Source organism: Equus quagga, chromosome 12 (genome assembly GCF_021613505.1).
Source record: "Equus quagga isolate Etosha38 chromosome 12, UCLA_HA_Equagga_1.0, whole genome shotgun sequence".
NCBI lineage: Eukaryota > Metazoa > Chordata > Mammalia > Perissodactyla > Equidae > Equus > Equus quagga.
This window is the reverse complement of record NC_060278.1, coordinates 96,220,289-96,242,109: the sequence shown is the minus strand read 5'-3', so window position 1 is coordinate 96,242,109 and position 21,821 is coordinate 96,220,289. Positions and strand designations below refer to the sequence as shown.

General features: G+C 53.0%; 2 protein-coding genes across 2 annotated transcripts; both read left to right on the top strand.

Moving 5' to 3' along the window:
* The first annotated feature begins 404 nt into the window (after positions 1-404).
* WFDC5 (WAP four-disulfide core domain 5) lies at positions 405-5,129 on the top strand. Its single transcript, XM_046679130.1, has 4 exons — positions 405-605; positions 4,204-4,344; positions 4,433-4,573; positions 4,959-5,129. The coding sequence occupies exons 1-4, from the start codon at positions 521-523 to the stop codon at positions 4,961-4,963; spliced, it is 372 nt and encodes a 123-aa protein (XP_046535086.1). The 5' UTR covers positions 405-520; the 3' UTR covers positions 4,964-5,129.
* A 9,792-nt stretch (positions 5,130-14,921) lies between these two features.
* KCNS1 (potassium voltage-gated channel modifier subfamily S member 1) lies at positions 14,922-19,340 on the top strand. The gene is made up of 2 exons (XM_046679647.1): positions 14,922-15,962; positions 18,178-19,340. Exons 1-2 carry the CDS (start codon positions 14,937-14,939, stop codon positions 18,646-18,648), a joined length of 1,497 nt encoding a protein of 498 aa, XP_046535603.1. The 5' UTR covers positions 14,922-14,936; the 3' UTR covers positions 18,649-19,340.
* Positions 19,341-21,821: the final 2,481 nt, after the last annotated feature.

Sequence of the window (21,821 nt, the reverse complement as noted above, 5' to 3'; positions counted from 1 at the left end):
GGGGTCCTGGGCTGGCCTCACTCACTGTGCCAGCCTGGGCCAGCCTTCTCCAGCAGGGAGCTCTGACCCCAACCCCAATGCTGCCTGGGCATCCAGGACTCTGCAATGCCCTCCTTGCCGTTCAAAGCTGAGTTCCATCCCCTGCTGGGGCTTCAACATCTTAGAGACCCAGGAAAGGGAGGTTCTGACTCAACAGCCTTCACCCTTTATGCAGATGAGGAAAACTGAGGCCCAAAGAGGGAGAAGACGTGCCCAAGATCACAGCCCAAGTCAGCAATACAGGCAGGACTGGATCCTAGCCCCCCACACCCAGGACCTGCCCCCACCCATCATCGGTTCTTGCACAAGCACCCTTGAGGCTCTTGGGCGGGAGGTGGGGCCAGGACAAAGCAGACATGTGCCACTCCATCCACCCCTTCTTCTTCCTCCCCTGACTCAGCTGCTCTAGCCTTCCTGGAGCTGCAGGTGTTAATTTAGGGGCCCCTGGGCCCTGACCTTATTAGATACTGGCAGCAGAACCATGAGGGCCTGGAGCCTCCTCCTCCTGGTGGCCTTCCTGGCTTTGGGGAGCCAGCTGCCTGCTGCCTTGGGCAGCAGGAAGAGAGGTGAGTGTGGGTCCGTTCCTCTGCTCCAGAGACCAGGCGGTATCTACTTCTCTGGGGACAGCAAGGGTTTGAGGAAGGCAGGCAATGCAGTGTGTGTGTGTGTGTATGCCTGTGCGTGTGTCTCTGTGTGTGTCTGTGTGTGTGCCTGCCTCTTGGTGCTTCCAGCTGCTTGCATTCTGTTTGTGTATCGTCATGCCTGTCAGTCTGCCCGTGTCTTTATCTGTAAATATCTTCCGGCCAGTTTCTCAGTGTTTGTCTGTGTCTGTCTACATGTCTGAATGTGAGATTGTGTGTGCACGCATGCGCCTGTCTCCGTGTTTATGTGTATCATTGTGCCTGCTTGTCTGTGCGAATCTGTGTCTGCACATGTATACTTAGGTATGACTGCATCACACGTGTATGTCGAGCCTGTATGCCTGTACGCATGTGAACACGTGTCTCTGTGCCTCTGGGGAGGGGGAGCGAACCTCTCGGCACCCGCTCTTCCCTGTTTGTCTCCATGGAGGTGTCTGGATCTGAGGGTCCGCAGGGCGGGGAGATGACCTTTTCCGTCATCTTGTGTGGCCAAGAAGGCCGTGCCTGGTCTGGCCTCTGCCCATCTTGCTTCTGTCCTTCTTGGGCCTTCTCAGTCCCGCAGCCCAGTGTGTGGAAGGGACTGTGGACCTGAGTAGGGGGCGTGGTCTCCGGGCTCTGGGATCTGTGGGGAGGAGTCTCGACACCCCCCTCTTCTCCCCCACCTCCTGGAAAAGGCTGAGGCTCACCTGTCAACAAGCGAGGGAGGAGGGGCTGCCTGAGCAGCTGGACTGCGCCGCCCGACCCGGGCGAGGCCTCCCCCTCCATCCCTGTCTGGGGCTGGAACTCTCCGACCGGCATCCACCTGTGCAGTCCTGCCTCTGCTTGGCGGGAGGGGACAATCGTGGCGACAGGCTCCTACGTCCTCTCTGCCCCCTCTAGCGTAACTTAGGCCCTCCTCGGAGGCAGGGCTCTCTCCCTGGGCGTGAGCAGGCTTGGGGAGCAGACTGCTCAGAGACCCCAGGCTGAGGAGGGAAGGGTGCTGCAAGTTCCCAGGCCGGAGCCCGCGCCGGCTGTGATTCATGCGCCATCACCACCTGCCTCCTCACTGCGATGCTGTGAGGTCGGGACTATTTTTATCCCCATTTTTCAGATGTGGAACGCAAGGCTCAGTGGGAAACCACTTGCCCAAGGCCAAAGACTGACTCTGAGTTAGTCTGTAAGCGGCATTTGAGTGCAGGTCTTCAGAATCGGGAAGTCTCACCTCCCCAACTTACTCCTTGTAAAATGAGGTCTCATGCCTCTCTCTCAGGAGTAAACGGTGTCTTGAGGAATAAGGGCCTGGCATACAGTAACGTAGTGGGCAATCGGGAGAGCTGCTGCGGGCACTTGGAGCGAACACCCTGACAGTCAGCCCAGCTGCTCAGAGATGAGAGTTGGCACCTGCAGGACCGGAGCCTGCTCAGAACCTCTCTCACAGCCAAGTGGTCCACGCTGGTCTCTCCCCCAGTTCACCACATCTCCATCCTTCCCTGGTTCCCATGAGCCACTGCCTGACTCTGGGTAGAACTTCAGACGGTGGAGGAGTGACAGGGTTGAGGGGAGGGAAGTCTCGGTTTTGCTGTCTGTGGAAGCCCAGGCACCTCTGTTTAAAATAACCCCCTCTACTCAAACATCTAAGGGTCCCTGACTTAAAGAGCCTGGCGCAGTCCCTGATAAATAGTGTCTACAAGTGAATTCAATGGTTATATGGTACCGATGGACAGATCTGTGTCTGGGGAGCGCTGTGCACATGATTGTGTGTATATGGCTGTGTATGCGAGTGTACGCCTCTGTTCACACCCACACGTATGCTACATGTTTGTACATATATGACTGTGCACGTCTGAGTGCATGTGCAATTATCTGTGTCTCTATATTTATGTCTGCAGGCCTGTATTAGGAGGGGATGCCTCTATATTTGATGATGTGAATATGTCCCAATTCATAGGTACATATATGACTGTCTGTGTTTGTACATATATATAACTGTCTTGTGAACCTCTGGATATGTGTATCTATGTATATGCATAGGTTAAATCATATGAAATTGCAACTTTTGTAGATCAAAAAAGTCGACTATCAGCAATTTCATGTGGTTGAGCCCACGGGTAATTGTGTATATACACCTGAGTGTGTTTGCCTATTTGACCGTGTATGTGTATCTGCATCTGTGTGTGTATATACATATTTGTGTCTGGGTGTGATTCTTTCATTCTCTGGGTCTACATATCCATGAGACTTACGGGCACTGCGCAACTGTTGGTGTGTGTATGGCTGCGTCTCTATGCATCCGTCCGTGAGCGAGGAGCCTGAATTTAGAGGGAACGTTAGAAAAGGCAGATGAAGACTTGAGTGTGACCCAGCAAGTGGGGCGCCTGGCACCCAGTCAGGGGCTGCAGAGGGCAGGTGGACACCAAGGAAAGCCACAGCCCTGGATCCGGCTGCGGCTGGGGCCTCTTGAATCTTTTCTCAGACACTTGACTGAAGTCAAGGCCCAGGACCAGTCCCCGTCCCCAGGGCTCAGTGGCAGCCAGAGCAGAGGCATGGGAGGTCAGAGGGAGCACCGCCCTGGGAGATGAGGACTCAGAGTCCTGGCCAGGCACGCATGGGTCAGGGTAGTCTCTCTCCTGTCAGGCGTTGAATTCTCCCTCTAAAGGGAAGAAGATACTGACTCAAGCTCTCTGTGTGAAATCCAGAAATGGCCCAAAATCCTAAGAAGAAGAGTGGCTAGGTAAGCTCTAGCACAGAACATTCTAGAGCCCTTCAGAAGAGTGCCTCGAAGACCAAGTTAATGCAGATTCCTGAAACAATGCCCTCTGCAATGATTACAAGCACACGGCCCAGATGTGGCCGACTGTGGCTGTGTGACAATGCACCAGGCTGGCAACAGCTGACATACCTGTGATGCTCGATCTCCCTTCAAAACCCTTTCTTTGCAATCACCACCGAGCCCTAGTGTTTTGTGTCAAGAGTTGTGCTTCAGCCTGACGGTGAGCAAAGCAGGTGGCGGGGGGCAGAGGGGACTGACTTAGTTAATCAGGCGTCAGAGAATAGGGTCTGCTGAGGACGTGCTGTTTCACCTGAGGCCTGACGAATGGGGTGTAGGAGAGAGCACCAGGCAGAGGGCACAGCCAAGCGAGGCCCTGCGAAGAGAAGCAGCTTGGACCAGGTCAGGAGCCGCAAAGCAGAAGGAGCGGAGAGGGTGAGGCCAGAGATGGGCCCAAGTGGAGACTTTGGACTTCATTTTTTCCTGTTCTTTACATCATCTGAGTTTCAAACCAGGCCTGGGAAGAAGGAGTCCAACTTCCCATTTCACAGACAGAAAACTGAGGCTTGGAGTCAAAAAGCTTAACCATTTGTGACAACGTGGATGGACCTTGAGGGCATTATGCTAAGTGAAATAAGTCAGACAGAGAAAAACAAATACGCATGATCTCACTTATGTGTAATCTGAAAAAACAAAAGAAACCAAGTGCATAGATACAGAGAACAGATTGGTGGTCTGACCTGCCTCCAGCTGTAAGATTTGGGGGTTCTCTTACAGAGAAATTGGGGGGCTGTCCACCGGATGATGGGCCATGCCTCCAATCGGTGCCGGACCAGTGCATGGACGACAGCCAGTGTCCCTCAAGGATGAAGTGCTGCTACCGGGCTTGCTATCGCCAGTGTGTCCGTCTGGTCTCAGGTAAGGTCCCCCTCCACCTTGCTGGCCGCCCAAGCCCCGAGCCCCCGGGCCGGGCACAGGCAGGGCTCACCCAGCCCCTGTGTTGCAGTCAAGCAGGGCAGCTGCCCCAAGGACCCCCTGCGCTGCCTCAGCCCCATTCAGCACCTGTGCCACCAGGACTCAGACTGCCGGGGCTCCAGCCGGTGCTGCCTCGGCGCCTGCGGCCGGGACTGCCGAAACCCTGTCAAAGGTATGGTTCCTGTGCACCTGGGGCAGGTTCTTTCCCTCTCTGAGCCCCAGCTCATGATATCCTTCCAGCTCAACACGCTTAACAGGATACCTTCCCAGCAGCCTGGGCCTCCCTGTAGCCAGAATTGGGGAAGTGGACAGAGTGGGAGGGGTCCTGTTAGGATGACCGAGGAACTGGGGAGCCTTGGTTCTCTTACGAACTTGCTGTGTTACCTGGACCATGATCCTAAACGGCTCTCAGCTTCAGTTTGTCCTTGTAAAGGAGGGTGGGGTGTCCTGCCTTAGAGGCCACCAGGACTGGGCCGATGGGGTCTGGATGGGGATCAAGCCCAGACCCCAGAGCCCTATTATGGGAGGGGGTTAACCCTTCCCTCCTTCCTCCTCAGGCTGATTCTGGTTTAGGATCCATGGCTCTGAACCTCGGGTTGATGTTCCCAGCAGCAAAAGATGATGATGACGGGCTTGGGACCCTGCCACCCAGGCCGCACTCTCTCTGCCAGCGGCCGTTCCAACCTTCCGATAAACTGATCTGGAGTCATTCCTCCTGCAACCCCCCCCCCCCCCACCCACCCACAGTTTCTCCTCCTGGGAATCAGGGTCCATAGCCAGACTGCAAAGGACCCCTCTCCTGCACACTGAACTGCTCATCCTTTCCAACACCCACTTTCACATTCTTGTTGTATACACATTTCTTCCACCTAAAATGCCCAAGACAAGCAGGCCCCTCCTTGTGGAGTCCTGATCCCTCCCTCAGGCAGCCAGCCACCCCGAGCATATGTTCTAGCAGAGTTTTCCAAACATCAGAATATTCACATACCCCTTTCACAGTTTCCACCATACCTGCCGAACAGCTCCATGATTTTGCGTACGGCCTGTACTACTACTCACCTAAGGTTTTTCTTTAAATGGACTCACCTTCGTATATGAGTACATTTATTTCAAAGGAAAACCTTGATATCGCTACTATAAATGCGTGCGCGGGATCACTTGCCACAAATAGAGTGGAACTGTAAAAGCAAATGCAAGGAAAACAGCTAAGTTCCATTAAAGTAAATCATGCCAGATTAAACAATGTTAAATAATGTTATTGAATTCTAGCTGGATGCTGCCACCTGCCAAGACCGTGAGCCTGAAGCTTGTTCTCTCTCTCTGTTGTAATAAATGAAGCTGAGCAAGGGTTAAGAGATGTTAAAGATACAGATCTCTAAACTGAGACTTCCTCCCTGGGGTAATCAGAAAGTCTGAAAAGAGAAGAACTACAATTTTCTCACTCCAAGAGTCAATGTGGCACAATGTTGCATCCGGGTACACCCTAAGATCAGCTCGAATTGCTCCACATTTGGGGAAATGTTGCTTGAACAGGTGGGATGTCGTTTTGATGGGAGGGCCTGTCTGTACCCTTGGAGGAGACCTCATTCACCTCGATTTCTTGAGGGCCCGGTCTGTAGTCAGGGCCTAGTGAGGGGGGTGGGGCGGGTGTCAATGAAGGAATGCCAGCCATCTAAGGGACATTCCTGGGCCCAGATAGCTGAATTCCTGACAGTCCTATTTCCCCAGGACCTGCTTGGGGAGGAGAAGGAGGTGGGCAGACTCCTTCCTGGTTTATCGACTGGGTCTCCTCAGCAGATGGAAGAATCTGGGGCTGGGCAGTCAACCCTGGAGGGGAGGCTGGGTATCTTGGGTCTTCTTTCTTTGTTCCCTTGACTGGGCAGTGTGGTCACAGGTGAGTCACCGCTCTGGGCCTCTGCTTGCCCTGTGGGAAGACAGAAAGAATTCTACTTCCTCACTGCCGTGGTCCTGCCCACGGGATTCAAGTGCCTGAGGGCTGAGTGAAGAGCAGCAAATGCTAATTATATGGATAACAAGCTGGAGCTGGGGGAGGAGCGAAGGAGAACCATCTGGGAGTCGCTGACTCCCTGTGAGCGTGGATCTCTCCCTCCCTCTTTCTGGGCCTCAGTTTCCCCATCTATAATCTCAGGTGGTTAACACAGGTAAGACGGTACATGGTACTGTTTGCCCACAATCTCTACTTCCTCCCTATCCTGAGCATGGCTTCCCTGGGGAACAGCATACATCCCTGGCCCTGTGATTTGGGGTTTGGCCCTGGGCTGTGTTTTGGCTAATGGGATATGGGTGCAAGTGACAGTGCACCAGTTTCAAGGCAAGGCACCAGCCTTCTTGGAGCCTCCACCTGCCATGAGAAGAGCTTGCCCAGAAGCCACTGGTCTCAGGATAAAAGACACCTGCAGCATCCCTAAGCTGAGCTGTCCCAGCTAATCCCCAGACTTGCGAGAGGGAAAGAAATGTTTGTGAGAGGAAGCTAGCGAGATCTGGGGGTTGTTCATTACCGATTTATCGCAGCAAGAGCTTGTCTAATTCGGATGATGCCCACTCTGCCTCACACATTAAAACCTCTTTTCATTCATCTATCCTTTAACCCTGGGAAAGGTGGGCATTGTTATTCCCATTTGACGATGAGGAAACAGAGGCTTTGAGACGAGACTTGCCCAAGATTCCCAGCTAAGGGGTGAAATAGCCCGGATTAAACCAACCACGTTCCTCCTTAGATACTGATAAAATCAACAGCAGTTAAAATTACAGCACACTTACCCTGTGCCAGCTGTCACTTTAATTACTTTACAAGTATAATCTCATTAAATCCTTGCAGGTTGACCACATAGGCCTTATCATTTTTGTCCATTTCACATATGAAGAAACTGAGGCACAAAGAGGTTAACTTGGCCAAGGTTGTACAGATTATAGTTAGTAGAACTGGGATTGAACCCCAAGGAGAGACACCAAAGCTTACACCTTATTGATTACTCTAATTACATTCTGTTTTTGAAAATTGCCTTCAGCGCTAAAGACTCAGTTTCCACATCTGAAAAATGGGGATTACAAAGACCCAAGGAGGTTATACGACCAGCCCCAGTTCTAGGCAGCTGGAACCTGAGTCTGATGGTATGCAGCTCATTGCCCTGCGTTTCTTTCCTGAAAGGCATCAGGAGGGAAATTGAGAAGCCCCAGGAGGAAGCTCCCAGGTGGGCCAGTTAGCACTCGGCTGCTAAGGGCACCATGGCTGTTCTGAGGCCCTGAGTTCTGAGCTAGTTCTTGGAGCAGCAGGAGGTGGCAGGTGCAGGCCATGGTCTCTGGCTGCAGGTGGCAGCATCTACACAGTCCATTCTAGAGTCACGTGCTCAGCTTCCTGGCTAACGCACTACCTGTTCTATCAGGTCTGCGCACAGGTCTGTCCTCAACTACCACATTCCAGTCCGCCCAGCTCCATCTCCACTGCCCTTCTGGAAAGTCTCCTGGGAGGCTGGCCACCTGCATCCGGGCGCCTAGGTCCTCCGTCTCCAATCTTGCTTTCCTCCCTCACTCATTCATGTCTGCTGAGCTCCAGGCGGTTCCTTCACAGAGCTCATGCACTAGAGAAAGAGACAACCCCCTAGCTAGAGAGCCGCGTGATGAGCATCCGGCTGGAGGAACCCAGAAGACTCTGCAAGGCCAGGAGGGACCTACCTCAGCCTGGAGACCAGAGAAGACTTCCTGAAGGAGGTGACAGCCAAGCCGAGACCTTGGGTTTTAGTAAGAGTTAGCCAAGTATGACACTGCTGGTCATCCATTTTCCTCTTCTTCCTTAACAACAGCAATGTCCCCAGTTGGAAACATTTGGCCACCCCCCCCCCAAGTGACTGGGGTGCTGGTGACATTCTATATTTTGACCCGGAGGGCAGTCACATGGATGCATAAATTTGTAAAAAAATTAATTTAGCTGTAACTTAAGATTTACTATAAGAACACTATACTTCAATTTTTTTAAGTAAATTAATTTTTAAAAAAATTGTTTCCTCCTCCTCAGGCTCCCTTGCAGCTAGGGATGGCCATGTGACCTAGAACTGGCCAGTCAGAAGTTAGAGGATGGCTAGCGGGTGGGACTTCCCAGAAGGCTATTGTTTTTCTAAGGAATGGGATAGATTCAGCCTTTTGCCCATCATCCATTCACCCTTCGCCCTCCTGCATGGCTGCTGCAGCCAGAACCACTGTCTGGTGACCTTGAGGACTGCTTTAGGTGGGTTTTCCCCAGAAGCAAATCTTGAGATGAAGATCACAGGATGGTGATGATTTGGAAATGCTCCCAGGAGAAATGGGTATGGGAGTGGAGAAGTGTACCAGGAAGGGAGGGAGACCAGTAAGGGTGTGACATAAGCAAAGTCCCACAGGAGGGGCCTAGAGACAAGTGTAGTGACTCTTCTGAGTTGTCCCCATGGAGCAAGGACGCTGCAGCATGTAAGCCTCTGTACCCTTCAGTTATCAGTTAAGAACTTGGGGGTGGGGGTTGGGGCCCATAAATTCCCGGGCACTTCAGGCTCTCCTTGTGTGCTGGCATAGCAGGCTCTGTAGCCTTACAGTAGCCCTTTGACAAAGAGATGCAGATACTAGCCGTTGGGAGGGAAAGCATGCCAGGAGCCAGCGTTCACAAATGTGGTAAAGGGATCCAAGGAGATATGGACAAAGCACTGGCCTCCTCTGCTACTAGAATGGGAGCCACACAAGGACAGTGGAGGAGGAAGTGACAAGGAGGCTGGGTCTTCAGTGCCATTCTTGGGCAGCTGCACCATCTCTGGACTGCCAAAAAATGTCAGCTTCTCTCTGATTACTCAGCTCTATGGTTCAGTTTTTGTTTTTGCTGCTGAATTAAATCCTAACTGACATACTGAGTAAAGAAAAGGCAGGAAGAGTTGCTCACGGAGAGGGAACAGCATATGCTATTCCTCACCACAATTCTGAAAGGCAGTATTGTTCCCATTTTACAGATGAGGAAGATAAGAATCCAAGAGGAGATGTCACTTGGCCCATGGTCTCACAGCAATTCAGTGGTAAAGGCAGGATTCAAACACAGTGGTATCAGTTATCTGTGTAACAAATTACCACACACATAGTGGCTTAAAACAACACACATTTATTATCTCACAGTTTCTGTGGGTCAAGAATCCAGGATTAGCTGGGTCGTCTGCTTCAGGGTCTCACAAGGCTGAAATTAAGGTGTTGGCCGGGGCTGGGGTTTCATCTGAGCCTCGACTGGAGAGAGCCACTTTCAAGTTTACGGGGTTGTTAGCAGAATTTCAGTTCCTTGAGGGCTCTTGGGCTGACTTCCTCAGGTCCTGGCTGGTTGTTGGCTGGAAGTTGTCCTCATATCCTTGTGTTTCCAGCACAGCAACTAGCTCCATCAAGGCAGCAGGAAGTCACAATCTTGTGTAACCTAATGCCAGAAGCAACGTTCCGTCGCCTTTGCCATATTCTGTTCATTACAAGCAAATCAGTAAATCCTGCGCACACTCAAGGAGAAGGGATTACACAAGAGCATGAATACCAGGAGGCAGAGATCATTGGGTGACATTCTAGAAGCTGCCTACTTAATTACAAAAAGGTCTGCACCTTATGCAACATCAAGCTTACTCTTTAGGGTAAAACCTCATGGGTTCAGATGGCCATTTCTGGCCAGGACTGAAGGAGAATTTGGGGACAGCCCATCCACGGCATGTAAAGGGTATGGATACCCCTTTAGCCCCAGAGGCCCAGAATGCCCCTCTTCCCACTCCTGTCACTCATTAATTCATCCAACACTCTGTTTACCTCTCATGTGATCTGGGAGTGAAACGGATCCTGGTTCCATTCTCTTCTGCCCTTGGGAAATAGGTCTATCTTTTCTCTTCTTGGAAACTACCTCTCCAACCCCAGGGGGATCTCCCTGAGTATGGGGGGCAGTGGAGGCAGCAGAGAGAGCTCCAGGCCAGGAAACGGGAGAAGTACTTCTCCGCAGATCTGTCTCAGTTTCTTTGTTGACAAAACGAGGGAATTGGGTAGGATGATGGCTAAGCATCTTCCTGCTCTGACTTACTACTTTGAGGGAAGAATTGAGGGGGCACCGCCTAGAGCTGCACTGTCCAGTAAGGTAGCCACTAGCTACATGTGGCTACTGAGCACGTGAAATGTGACTAATCCAAATTGAGATTTACTGTAGGTGGATGGAGGAGGCAGAATTCTAAGATGATTCCCAGTGCCCCTGCCCCTGTATAATCTCCTCTTTGAGTGTATGTAGAATCTGAATGTGTGTTATACGGCAAAAGGGACGTTGTCCTGGGTGGGCCTGGCCTAAGCAAGTGAGTTCTTTAAAAGCAGAGCAGTTTCTCTGGCTGGTCCTAGAAGAGGAAGTCAGCATTCTGGTTTGGCTGGAAGAAAGCAAACATCCATCTTGTGAACCGCCTGTGGGGCCACGTGGCAAGAAACCGCAGGCAGCCTCTAGGGGCTGAGAGCGATCCTCAGCAGACAGCAGGAAAAGGGGGACCTCAGTCCTACAACCACAAGGGAATGAATTCTGCCAACAATCTGTGAGCTTGGAAGAGAACCCCAAACCCCAGATGAGAACCACAGCCTTGGCTGACACGTTGACTTCAAGCTGGTGAGACCCTGAGCTGGGAAGCCAGCCATGCCGTGCCCAGATTTCTGACCTATAGAAACCGTGAGATAATCCATTTGTATCAAGCTACTAAGTTTGTGGTAACTTGTCACACAGCAACAAAAATACCCTGGATTTTAAGACTTAGCCCAAAAAGGAAAATGTAGGGGCTGGCCCTGTGGCCGAGTGGTTAAGTTTGCGCACTCCACTTTGGCTGCCCAGGGTTTTGCTGATTTGGATTCTGGGCGCAGACATGGCACCGCTCATCCCGCCACGCTGAGGCGGCGTCCCACATGCCACAACTAGAAGGACCCACAGCTAAAATATACAACTACATGCTGGGGGCTGTGGGGAAAAAAGGAGAAAATAAATGGAAATGTAAAATATCTCATTAATAATTTCTTTACTGATTCCGTGTTGAAATTATAATATTTTGGACATACCGGCTTAAATGAAATACAGTATTAAGACTAATTTCACCTGTTCTTTTTACCTTTTTTAATGTTGCTATCAGAAAATTTTCAATTGTATGTGCGGCTCGCGTTATATATATTGGATAGTGCTAGCCTAGAGGACTCAGAATTGAGTCATATGACCTCAGGTGAACCGCTCAAAGCCTTACATTTCTTATCTGGGAGACTAGAATAATAATAGACCTACCCGACACATGTATTTGCAGCTTAAATGAGATGAGGCCCGTAGAATAGATGAGGCCCACGGCAAGTGCTCAATAAATGTTGGTTAATATCATTATTAGTAGTAATAGTTATAAAGTAGAAATCCTTTCTTGTAACCAGGTCTGAATCTCCAGCACCCTCTCCCCAACCAGGCACACAGTAGGTGCTCAATAAATGCTTGCAGATTAGACAACCTTAACAAAGCTCTTTGGCACAGTTCTCCCTTACCCTCACAACCCACTGGGAAGGCAGGAATCAGAAATCTGTGGGCAGCAGAGGACACTGAACTTCAAGGGGCAAAATGATCTGTTGCAGGCCTGACAGCCGGCAGGGGAAGGGCCGGGCTCACAGGGAGAGGAGGCCACAGTCTCCAGCTCCCAATGCAGAGGCCCAGCCGCAGTCCTGAAAGATGTGAGTTCCAATCCCAGGTCCACTACTCCCAGCTAAGTGCCCTGAGCAGGTGACCGAGCCTCGTCTGGGAAATGGGGAACGTGAGACCCTGTCCCTGTGAAATCTGTGTACAAATAACTTGGATAAGTCACCCAAAGCAGAGTGCCTGGCACATTGAAGGACTGCACTCAGGAAGCTCCTGTTACTGTTGTTCATGTGTTGGAGAAGCTCCGGCTGAAATCCATCTCTAGGGGAACCCCGTCCCCTAAGTAACCCCGCATCCCCTGGTCCCTAACTTAGGGGGATGCCCAGGCTGTGGGGCCCAGGCTCCAGACACCACCCCCCCAAACTGAGTCAGGAATAGAAACCACCGCCTCCCGGCCGCCCGCGGCCTCGCTCCCGCCCCCGGCAGCGATCGATGCGGCCTCAGCCGCTGGGGACGGAGGAACACAGGGAAGGAGAGGGCAGCGGGGCCTCCGGCAGCAGCGACGCTCGGCGGGGCCGCCGGGGCAGAGGCGAGCCCGGGCGCGGCCAGCGGTTCCCCAGCCCGGGCGCCTTCGGGGACAGACGCAGAGCCCTGGAGGGGCCCAGACAGGTAAGGGGCCTCCCTGGGAAGGGCATGGACCGGGGAAGGGGCGGGGGCTGCCCCGCGTTCAGGTGCCTGTGCCGCCGCCCTCCCACTGCCCGCCCCATAAGACCCCCTAAGGAGGGAGCAAAGTGGGACGGCCGCGCTTTAGGGCTGGTCCTGTTGCCTCACCTGTAAAAAGGGATTAGAAAACCTCCCTGGCAGGGTTGGTGTAGGGTTTAAACCAAGCGAAGTGTACCTGGAGCCCAGCAAAGAGACCAGCACATAGTAGGTACTCTAAATAAGTGTGTGGACAGAATCTTGAATCAAAAAGTGTCGTTTTGAACCTAAACCGTGCCATGGACCAGCTGGGTAATTTTGAGCAAGTGACTTAATCGTTCTTACTAATATTCAGATTCTTATCCGGGAAGGTTTGTTGAATTAATTAACCCATTTCATAGAGCAGGAAGGTGAGTTCCAGAAAGAGAAAGGGATTTCCCCATGGGCATGCAGCTAATGGGTGATGGAACTAGATTACAGACTTCATCTTTTGATGCCAAGTCTAGGTGGCGGGGGCGGGAGTGGACCTGCATCACATACATACTTATTGTGCACAAATTATGTGCCAGGGGCTGCGCAGCTGATAAACATCATCGTCATTTAACCCTCATAACCTCTCCTGGAAAGTAGGATGTTCCCCAGTTTACAGATGGGGAAAGTGAAGTTCAGCGAAGGAAATGGATCCTCTCAAGGTCAACAGTATGTGGCAGACTCAGAATTTGAACCCAGGTCCAACCAGAGGGCAGTGCAAGGGATTAACATTTATGGAGTACCTACTGTGTTCCAGAGGCTTTGCACACATACTCCCAATAACCTTTCACCCAAAGTGCTAGTATCCCCATTCTATAGATGAGAGAGCTAAAGCCCAGATGGGGAGGACACTGGCCTGAGGTCACACAAGTGACAGAGCTCAGGACACAACCCAGACCCAATTAATGTCAAGTCCAGGGTAGCTACGTCATCCTGCCCTCTTCTTGCCAGGCACTGGGCCAGCGGCTTGAGGCACACGCAATCCTCCAGCCACCCGGGCAGCATTACCGAACCACAGTGCAGACCAGATTACTGAGGGTCAGGAGGCGAGTCACTGGCCCTCAAGTCCAGCAGAGCCTACAGACAGTGGGCAGTGGAAGGATCTAACATTCCCCGAGCATCCACTAAAGCCGAGCACCTCCATCCAACAGCCATCCTTGGGGGCAGGTGCTAGTGCCTGCTTTGTGCATTGTGCATCATGCAGGAAACTGTGACCTGGAGAAAAGCAGCTTCCTCAAGGCCCCAGGTGCATCTAGGCTGGAGAGACACCCCGGGCTGCCTGCCTCCATGAGATAGCAGAACAGGTGGATAATTTACTAAACCTCTTCTGGCAGCCAGGCCCGATAAAGACGTTAGTTCATTTAATCTTTTTAACATACTTGGAGGTGGATATTTTTCTCTCTGCTTGAGAAAAGCTCAGAGAGGTGACACGACTTGCCTGTGGTCACACAAGAGAGCCAAAGTTGAATCTGGCTGACTCTACAGGTGCTTTAAATAGCCTTGCCAGAGGCTCTCAAACTTGACCATGATCAGAATCACCCTCCCGGTTTGTTAAAACTCAGACTGCTGGACCCCAGCAGTCTACAGCAGGCTGAGAATCTGCATCTTCGACAGATTTCCAGGTAAGGCTGATGCTGCTAGACCAGGCAACACACTTTGAGAATTACTGGTCTATAGTGATTCTCCCAACAACCCTGGGCAGTAAGCCTTACTGTCCCCACTTTGCCGAGGACGAAACTGACGTTCAGAGTGCTGGCGTATCGAAGATGCCACAGGAGACCTCTGGTATACGAAAATCCAAGGTGGTCTGGGAAAGGGGGACATTCTATAGGAGCAACCACCAGGTACCAGGACATCCTGCCATTCAGTCGCTTTCATAATCCTCCAAGATAGATCTCCGCATTTGTTTTACGCAAATGAAATGGGGGTGGGCAAGCTCAGTGATTTGGCCCAAGTCCCCCAGAGGGGGAGTGTGGGCTATTCAAACCCAAGCCAGACTCTTGAGTCTAGAGGGCACTTGACACCTACTGAGCGCCTACTGCATACCAGAGGCTTCACACAGCCTCCAACTCCCCTGGCTGGTAGATGGAGCAGGGGATTTATAGCCGGTCTTCTTGGAAGGGAGGTCCGGGGACGCCCTCAGTGCGCCCCTCCCGTATCCACAGGTCGGCGCGCGGCAGCCATGGTGAGCGAGTCCCCGGGGCCCGGCGCCGGGGTCCCCTGGCGGCGAAGCGACGAGGCGCTGCGCGTGAACGTGGGCGGCGTGCGGCGGCGGCTGAGCGCGCGCGCCCTGGCGCGCTTCCCGGGCACGCGGCTGGGCCGCCTGCAGGCCGCGGCGACGGAGGAGCAGGCGCGGCGGCTGTGCGACGACTACGACGCGGCGGCGCGCGAGTTCTACTTCGACCGGCACCCGGGCTTCTTCCTGGGCCTGCTGCACTTCTACCGCACCGGCCGCCTGCACGTGCTCGACGAGCTGTGCGTCTTCGCCTTCGGCCAGGAGGCCGACTACTGGGGCCTGGGCGAGAGCGCGCTGGCCGCGTGCTGCCGCGCGCGGTACCTGGAGCGGCGCGTGGCGCGGCCGCGCGCCTGGGACGAGGACAGCGACACGCCGAGCAGCGTGGACCCGTGCCCCGACGAGATCTCCGACGTGCAGCGTGAGCTGGCGCTCTATGGCGCGGCGCGCTGTGGCCGCCTGCGCCGCCGCCTCTGGCTCACCATGGAGAACCCGGGATACTCGCTGCCCAGCAAGCTCTTCAGCTGCGTCTCCATCGGCGTGGTGCTCGCCTCCATCGCCGCCATGTGCATCCACAGCCTGCCCGAGTACCAGGCCCGCGAGGCGGCGGCCGCCGTGGCTGCGGTGGCCGCCGGCCGCAGCGCGGAAGGCGTGCGCGATGACCCGGTGCTGCGGCGCCTCGAGTACTTCTGTATCGCCTGGTTCAGCTTCGAGGTGTCGTCGCGCCTCCTTCTGGCGCCCAGCACGCGCAACTTCTTCTGCCACCCGCTCAACCTCATTGACATCGTGTCCGTGCTGCCCTTCTATTTCACGCTGGTGGCCGGCGCGGCGCTCGGCAACCAGGGCAGCGCGAGCGGCGAGGAGCTCGGCGACCTAGGCAAGGTGGTGCAGGTGTTCCGCCTCATGCGCATCTTCCGCGTGCTCAAGTTGGCGCGTCACTCCACCGGGCTCCGCTCCCTGGGTGCCACGCTCAAGGTAGGGCCTCTGAGGCCGGGTTGGGGGTCTGGGGGAGGTGAGTATAACCATCTGGCAGGTGAGCAGGTGAACTTACAAGCCTGCTGTGTCCAGGCGCACGATGAACTGAGGGGACATTCTTTGTGCCGGGCACAGGGCTAGATGCCAGGTGTACATTTCATGTCCAGTCTGACATTCCCAACAGCCATGTAAGGAACGCTTTCTGGTATTTCTATTTCCCAGGGGAGAAAGAAAAAGTCAAAGATCACTTTTGATCTGTCAAATATCAAATAATACATAGCACAAAATATGCAAAGCAAGATGCTAACTGGCTTCTCCACTGAGCCTTTCTTCAGGCATTATCAGGGGCCACAGATATCAAAAGTCACCCTTAGCAGGGTCAGTCCAGCAACAGCCCCAGAGCTAACACTTACTGAGTGCTAGTTCTGTGCCAATTTCGCATCGTCATTGATTTCGTCCCCAGGACAGCTTCCTCAGGAAGATGCTAGTATTTATTCCCTTCCCGTAGATGAAGAACCTGAGGTTGGAGGCTTGGCTTTTTTAAGCCTGGTTGCAATTTATTGAGCGCTCTCCTTGTGCCAGCCCTGCAGTAGGGGTGACTCACTGCCCTGGCAAGCTTACCCTCCAACAGGTGCAATAAGCCTGGTTTGGGGAGGGAGAAAATGTGAAGAGTTTGAACAAAGGCCCAGAGAGAGAGCAGGATGAATGCTGGGAGGGGATATGGAAGGAAGAGGGTGCCAACTGATGAGGTTGAAGAAGTGAGTGGGATAGGGTACTGAAGGGCCATGAACTCTTGGCCCATGATTTTGGACTTTATCCTGAGGGAATAAGAGAGACTAAGGGGTTTAAGCCAGGGGACATGATATTGTCACTGCTTTGCAGATGTGGAAACTGAGGCCCCAAGAGGTGACACGATTTGTCAGAGGTTCCTCCGTGAGTAAGTGGCAGAGCCCAGAGGAGACCCCAGCAGTGCCTGACTCCAGCACCTCATCCTCTTTCTCCTAGAGCTCCATGCGGCCCTGCTAAGGATCCCTAGAAGGTGCTGAAAGATTCCTTCCACCTCTGGTTTAGTAGAGCCTTTTTCATGCCATCATGGCAGGGCAGCCAGGAGGCTGGGTGCAGGCAGGGGACCTGGCCAGAATGCTAGGGCGATGGGCAGGTACAGGGAATTCCATTAGCCAGACACCCTGAACTCTGCACTTCTCCCTCTGCTCCAGAACTCCGTCTTGCCTCCATCATGCAGGGAACCAGAGCCTGAGGCTGTTAGGTTTTTCTGCAAGGAGTGAGAAGAGTATTGACTGCAGGGTCCAAGACACAGGTGTCAGACTATAGACAAGAGCCTTGCTACTCAAAGCGAGGCCGCTGACCAGCAGGCAGCTTTCTCATCCCCTGGAAGCTTGCTAGAATTGCAGAATCTCTGGCCATACCCCAGACCTACTCAGTTGGGTTCTGCCTTTCAAACAAGATCTCTACAGGATCCCTCCACACATTCGTTTGGAAGGCCCTGTTCTAGACTAGGGGTTCTCAGCCTCAGCACGAGTGACATTTGGAGCCAGATAATTCTTTGTTGTGGGGCTGTCCTGCATTGTAGGAGGTTTAGCAGCATCCCTGGGCTCCACCCGCTAGATGCCAGGAGCACACCTGCCCTAGTTGTGACAGCCAAAAATGTCTCCAGACACTGCCACACGGCCGGAGGCAGAATTGCCCTATGTGAGAACCACTGCCCTAGGGCTTGGCCACACCCATAGGCAAGTGTGTTTAATGGGTGGTCTGTCCTCTCAGCTTCCTTGAGAGGTGGAAAATATTTTTGTACTTTTCAGAAATGTGACAGACCAGTCAGCAGTACGTGAAAGCACCTCTGCAGAGTGGAATATAAGCTGTGCTGCTCTCTTGGTTCTGCAACCATGTAAAAACCACACACTTTTCATCACCTGGCTGGTGCCACCAGTGCCCCTGCGTTAGAAGGAACAGCTGTGGCTTAGTGGGCACCTCGGACAACAGAAATTAGGCCTGTGTCTCAGGGAGTTTTGCTGCCTTTTGTAGTTGAGAGATCTTAGTTTGGAGTCAGGGGACCTGGGTCTTGGCACCAGCTCTGCCTTGCTCTGTGGCTTCAGACCTGTCCCTCATACTCTCTGGGCCTCAGTTTCCCCCTGTGCCCAATACCAGGTCTGTAAGCCCACCCAGCGCTGACTTGACTTCTTACATTCTCTTCCAGCACAGCTACCGTGAGGTGGGCATCTTACTGCTGTATCTGGCCGTGGGTGTGTCAGTGTTCTCCTGTGTGGCCTACACAGCTGAGAAGGAGGAGGAGGTGGGCTTTGACACCATCCCAGCCTGCTGGTGGTGGGGCACAGTGAGCATGACCACTGTGGGCTACGGGGACGTGGTGCCTGTGACAGTGGCTGGCAAGCTGGCAGCCTCGGGCTGCATCCTGGGGGGCATCCTGGTGGTAGCGCTCCCCATCACCATCATCTTCAACAAGTTCTCCCACTTCTACCGGCGCCAGAAGGCTCTGGAGGCTGCTGTGCGCAACAGCGGCCACCGGGAATTTGAGGACCTGCTGAGCAGCGTTGATGGAGTGTCGGAGGCATCTCTGGAGACATCCCACGAGACCTCCCAGGAGGGAAGGTCTGCAGACCTGCAGGCCCAGGCCCCCAGTGGGCCTCCAAAGTCTCAGATTTATTAAAACCAAGGCTCCATGGGCCTCTTCCCACATCCCTACAGTCAGCTGCAACAAAGCCGAGATTCCTCCCCTGCTTAAGTCCTTCCTGGTGGCATGCCCTCTCAGGGTTACTCACCCCAGCCTGAAAAATGAGACCCAGAGGCTGGGTCCCTTCCGCCAAAGGTCCAGGGCAGGACAGTGTTACCCTAGATTCTGTGAGCCTGGAGAACAACCCAGAGACCTTTATAAGTGAACCTCCAGGCCATCCGAGAAGCACGCATGAGCCAAAGGGAGAAAGTGGAAAGGAGGCTAACAATTCCTGAGCATCTCCTCTCTCTTAGCTATCTCACATTTGGGCCTATGCTGGAGGATGAGAATTATCCCCATTTCACAGATGAGGAAACTGAGGCTCAGAGAGGTGCACTGACTTGCCCAAATGTCACACAACTAGTAGTGGCGCCAAGTTTGTAATCTGGGTTGTTGCTCTGCCAAGACCAATGTTCCTTCTGCCTTGTCTTCCTTCTGCCCTCACAAAGTTTGCATGGGGTTTTAGGGGGTTCATGGATCCCCCAGAGTTGATCTGTGGAGTTAGAACCCTCTGTCAGAGCTAGAGAAAGGACCAGACAGGGAATTCAGAAGTAGGAGCCCAGGGGCCAGCCCAGTGGTGCAGTGGTTAAGTTCGCATGCTCCGCTTCCACAGCCTGGGGTTTGCAGGTTCAGATCCTGGGTTCAGACCTATGCACCACTTATCAAGCCATGCTGTGGCAGGTGTCCCACATATAAAGTAGAGGAAGATGGGCACAGATGTTAGCTCAGGGCCAGTCCTCCTCAGCAAAAAAAAAAAAAAAAAAAACAAAAAACAGATTGGCGGCAGATGTTAGCTCAGGGCTAATCTTTACACACAAAAAAAGAAGATGTGGTTCTTTTCTCAAAGATGAAGTCTGGGAGGAAGAGGGTGGGAGCTGCCCCTTTAGCTAATGTGCAAGATTTGTTAAGCAGTAGTCTCCTGCAGCTTCCTCCCAGGGCTGGCTTGAGATACAGAACATCTGAAGGGGCCCTAGCCTGAGGCCTGAGGTCTCGACCTGGCTATGCTAGGACCTGATGTGTGAAGTGAGCGAGTTCTTGCCGCATCTCCAGATTTCAGCCCATCATCACAATCCGTGCCCTGGAGGGAGCCGAAAGCCCAGTGGAGCAGAGGAGGCAGTGACTTAAAGCCAGCTCGACTCTGAAATGTTGGTGGCAAGGGGCTGCCAAGCGTGGACACCTGTCCCCCACCTCGGATCCCTCAATCTCACCTTGGCAGTTCCCTTCTTACCATGCAGGCAAATGCTTGAGACTCCTGCCCTTTGGCCAGCTCCGTGCCCTCGTCCTTGCGGGGGACATATGGCATATTCCCCTGCTGCATCTTCTCTCCACTTGCTGGGAAAGTTGGGAGGGGATGCTTCCCGTAGCACTTTTCACATACTGTTGCCAGAACACCCGTCACTGTGCTGTCGTTGCCTGACTGTGGCTCTGACTGTCCCAGCACCCTGAGCTTCACGATGGAAGACATTGTCTGGTTGAACCCGGGCTTGGTGGGGAGCAGGTGTCTAGTCAGCGTTGAGTGGATCAACCAGTTCCTACAACTTAACTGTGTGCCAAGCACTGGGGAGAAAGAGGAAACGAAATAACCAGAGAGACCCAGCCCCCGAGAGGTGTAGACAAGACTGAAAAGGAGGTCCTTTCAGTTCTGCCCCCTCTTCCTCCTTGCTTTTTGAGGCTTTTACACCAATTTCCTTGCAGATTCTTCACTCACTCATTCAACAACTATCTTTTAGAAGAATCATAAGCTGGGGCTTCCCGTGTGGCCTGCAGACACATTTTATTTAGCTGAACAGTATTTTTAGTATATTTTTTCAATTCGAATGCCTTTGGGTGAGCATGCACTCTCCAGTCCCCCACACTGTGTCCCCCCCCAACACACACACACCACCGTCTTAGCCCTGCCACTTCTCAGATTTACTGAGCCCACTTGGCCTCCTATTTATTGACTGCTTACTGGGTTCAAGAGATATGATAAGGAACAGAATATATATCCTTGTGAAGCTTACAGACTGGTGGGGGAGACAGATTTTAATCCAGTAATCACGTAAACATGTAACAGTGAGCTCTACCACGTACAGGGGACTAGAAGCACGGACGATGTAGCAGGGACCATTAACTGAGACGGTCAGAGAAGACTTTCCTGAGCAAGTGACGATTTAACCTGCCATCATACGGATAAATAGCTAATTAGCCAGTGGGGGTTCCAGGAAGTGTATTCCAAGCAGAGAGAATGGCCCGTGTGAAGGCCTCGTCTCATACTCAGGGCCTGGTGCATCGTAGGCCTCCACACGTGGTGGATTCCGAGTCTCCAGATTGGAGCAGAGACTGGAGCTAAGCCAAGGGGCTGCTCATGAGTTCACCACGCACACACCAGCTCTCCTGCACGCTCACCTTTCAACGTCTGCGCCCAGCTCTGCCCAGGTTGGGGCACAGAGACCAGAAGAGCTGCATGCACCACCCTTATGGTCTTGCTGAACATATCAAGGAGCCACATAGCGTCCAGACTCTCTGACCCCACAGACAAGTCCCTAATGCTGGTGTGGGGAGAGCTCAGGGGAGGTTCGTGTGACCTGCGTCCATCGTGAGGTTGTGTGTGGTCCTGGAAGAAAAGCAGCAACTCTTTCCCGTGCCCATGTATCACTGAAAACCATCATGCAAATAAAGAGGCTGGCCCAGGGACCTGTTTCTGCCTGTGCCGAGCTGGCTGCCTGCTGTGCTGTCTGGGGGATTGGGTAGGGTGGGGGATATGTGGAGGGATTCAGACACATTTTCTGATTCTAATCTTGGATTTGGCACAGGTTGCAAGTGACAGGGATCCAGCTGGAACTAACTTAGTCAAAAAGGATAATTCCTTAGAGTAAATAATTGAAATGATGAACAACTGTTATAATTTGGGTTCTTTGGTTGCAAGCAACAGAAACTGACTAAGTTAAGCAAACAATGAGGGCCAGAAATCCAAAATCAAGTGTCAGGAGGACCACATCCCTCCGGAGGCTCTAGGGGAGAATCCTGTCCTCGCCTCTTCTAGCTTCTGGTGGCTGCTGGCATTCCTTGGCTTGTGGTTGCATCACTCCAATCTCTGCCTCTGTCATCATGTTGCTTTCTCCTCTGTG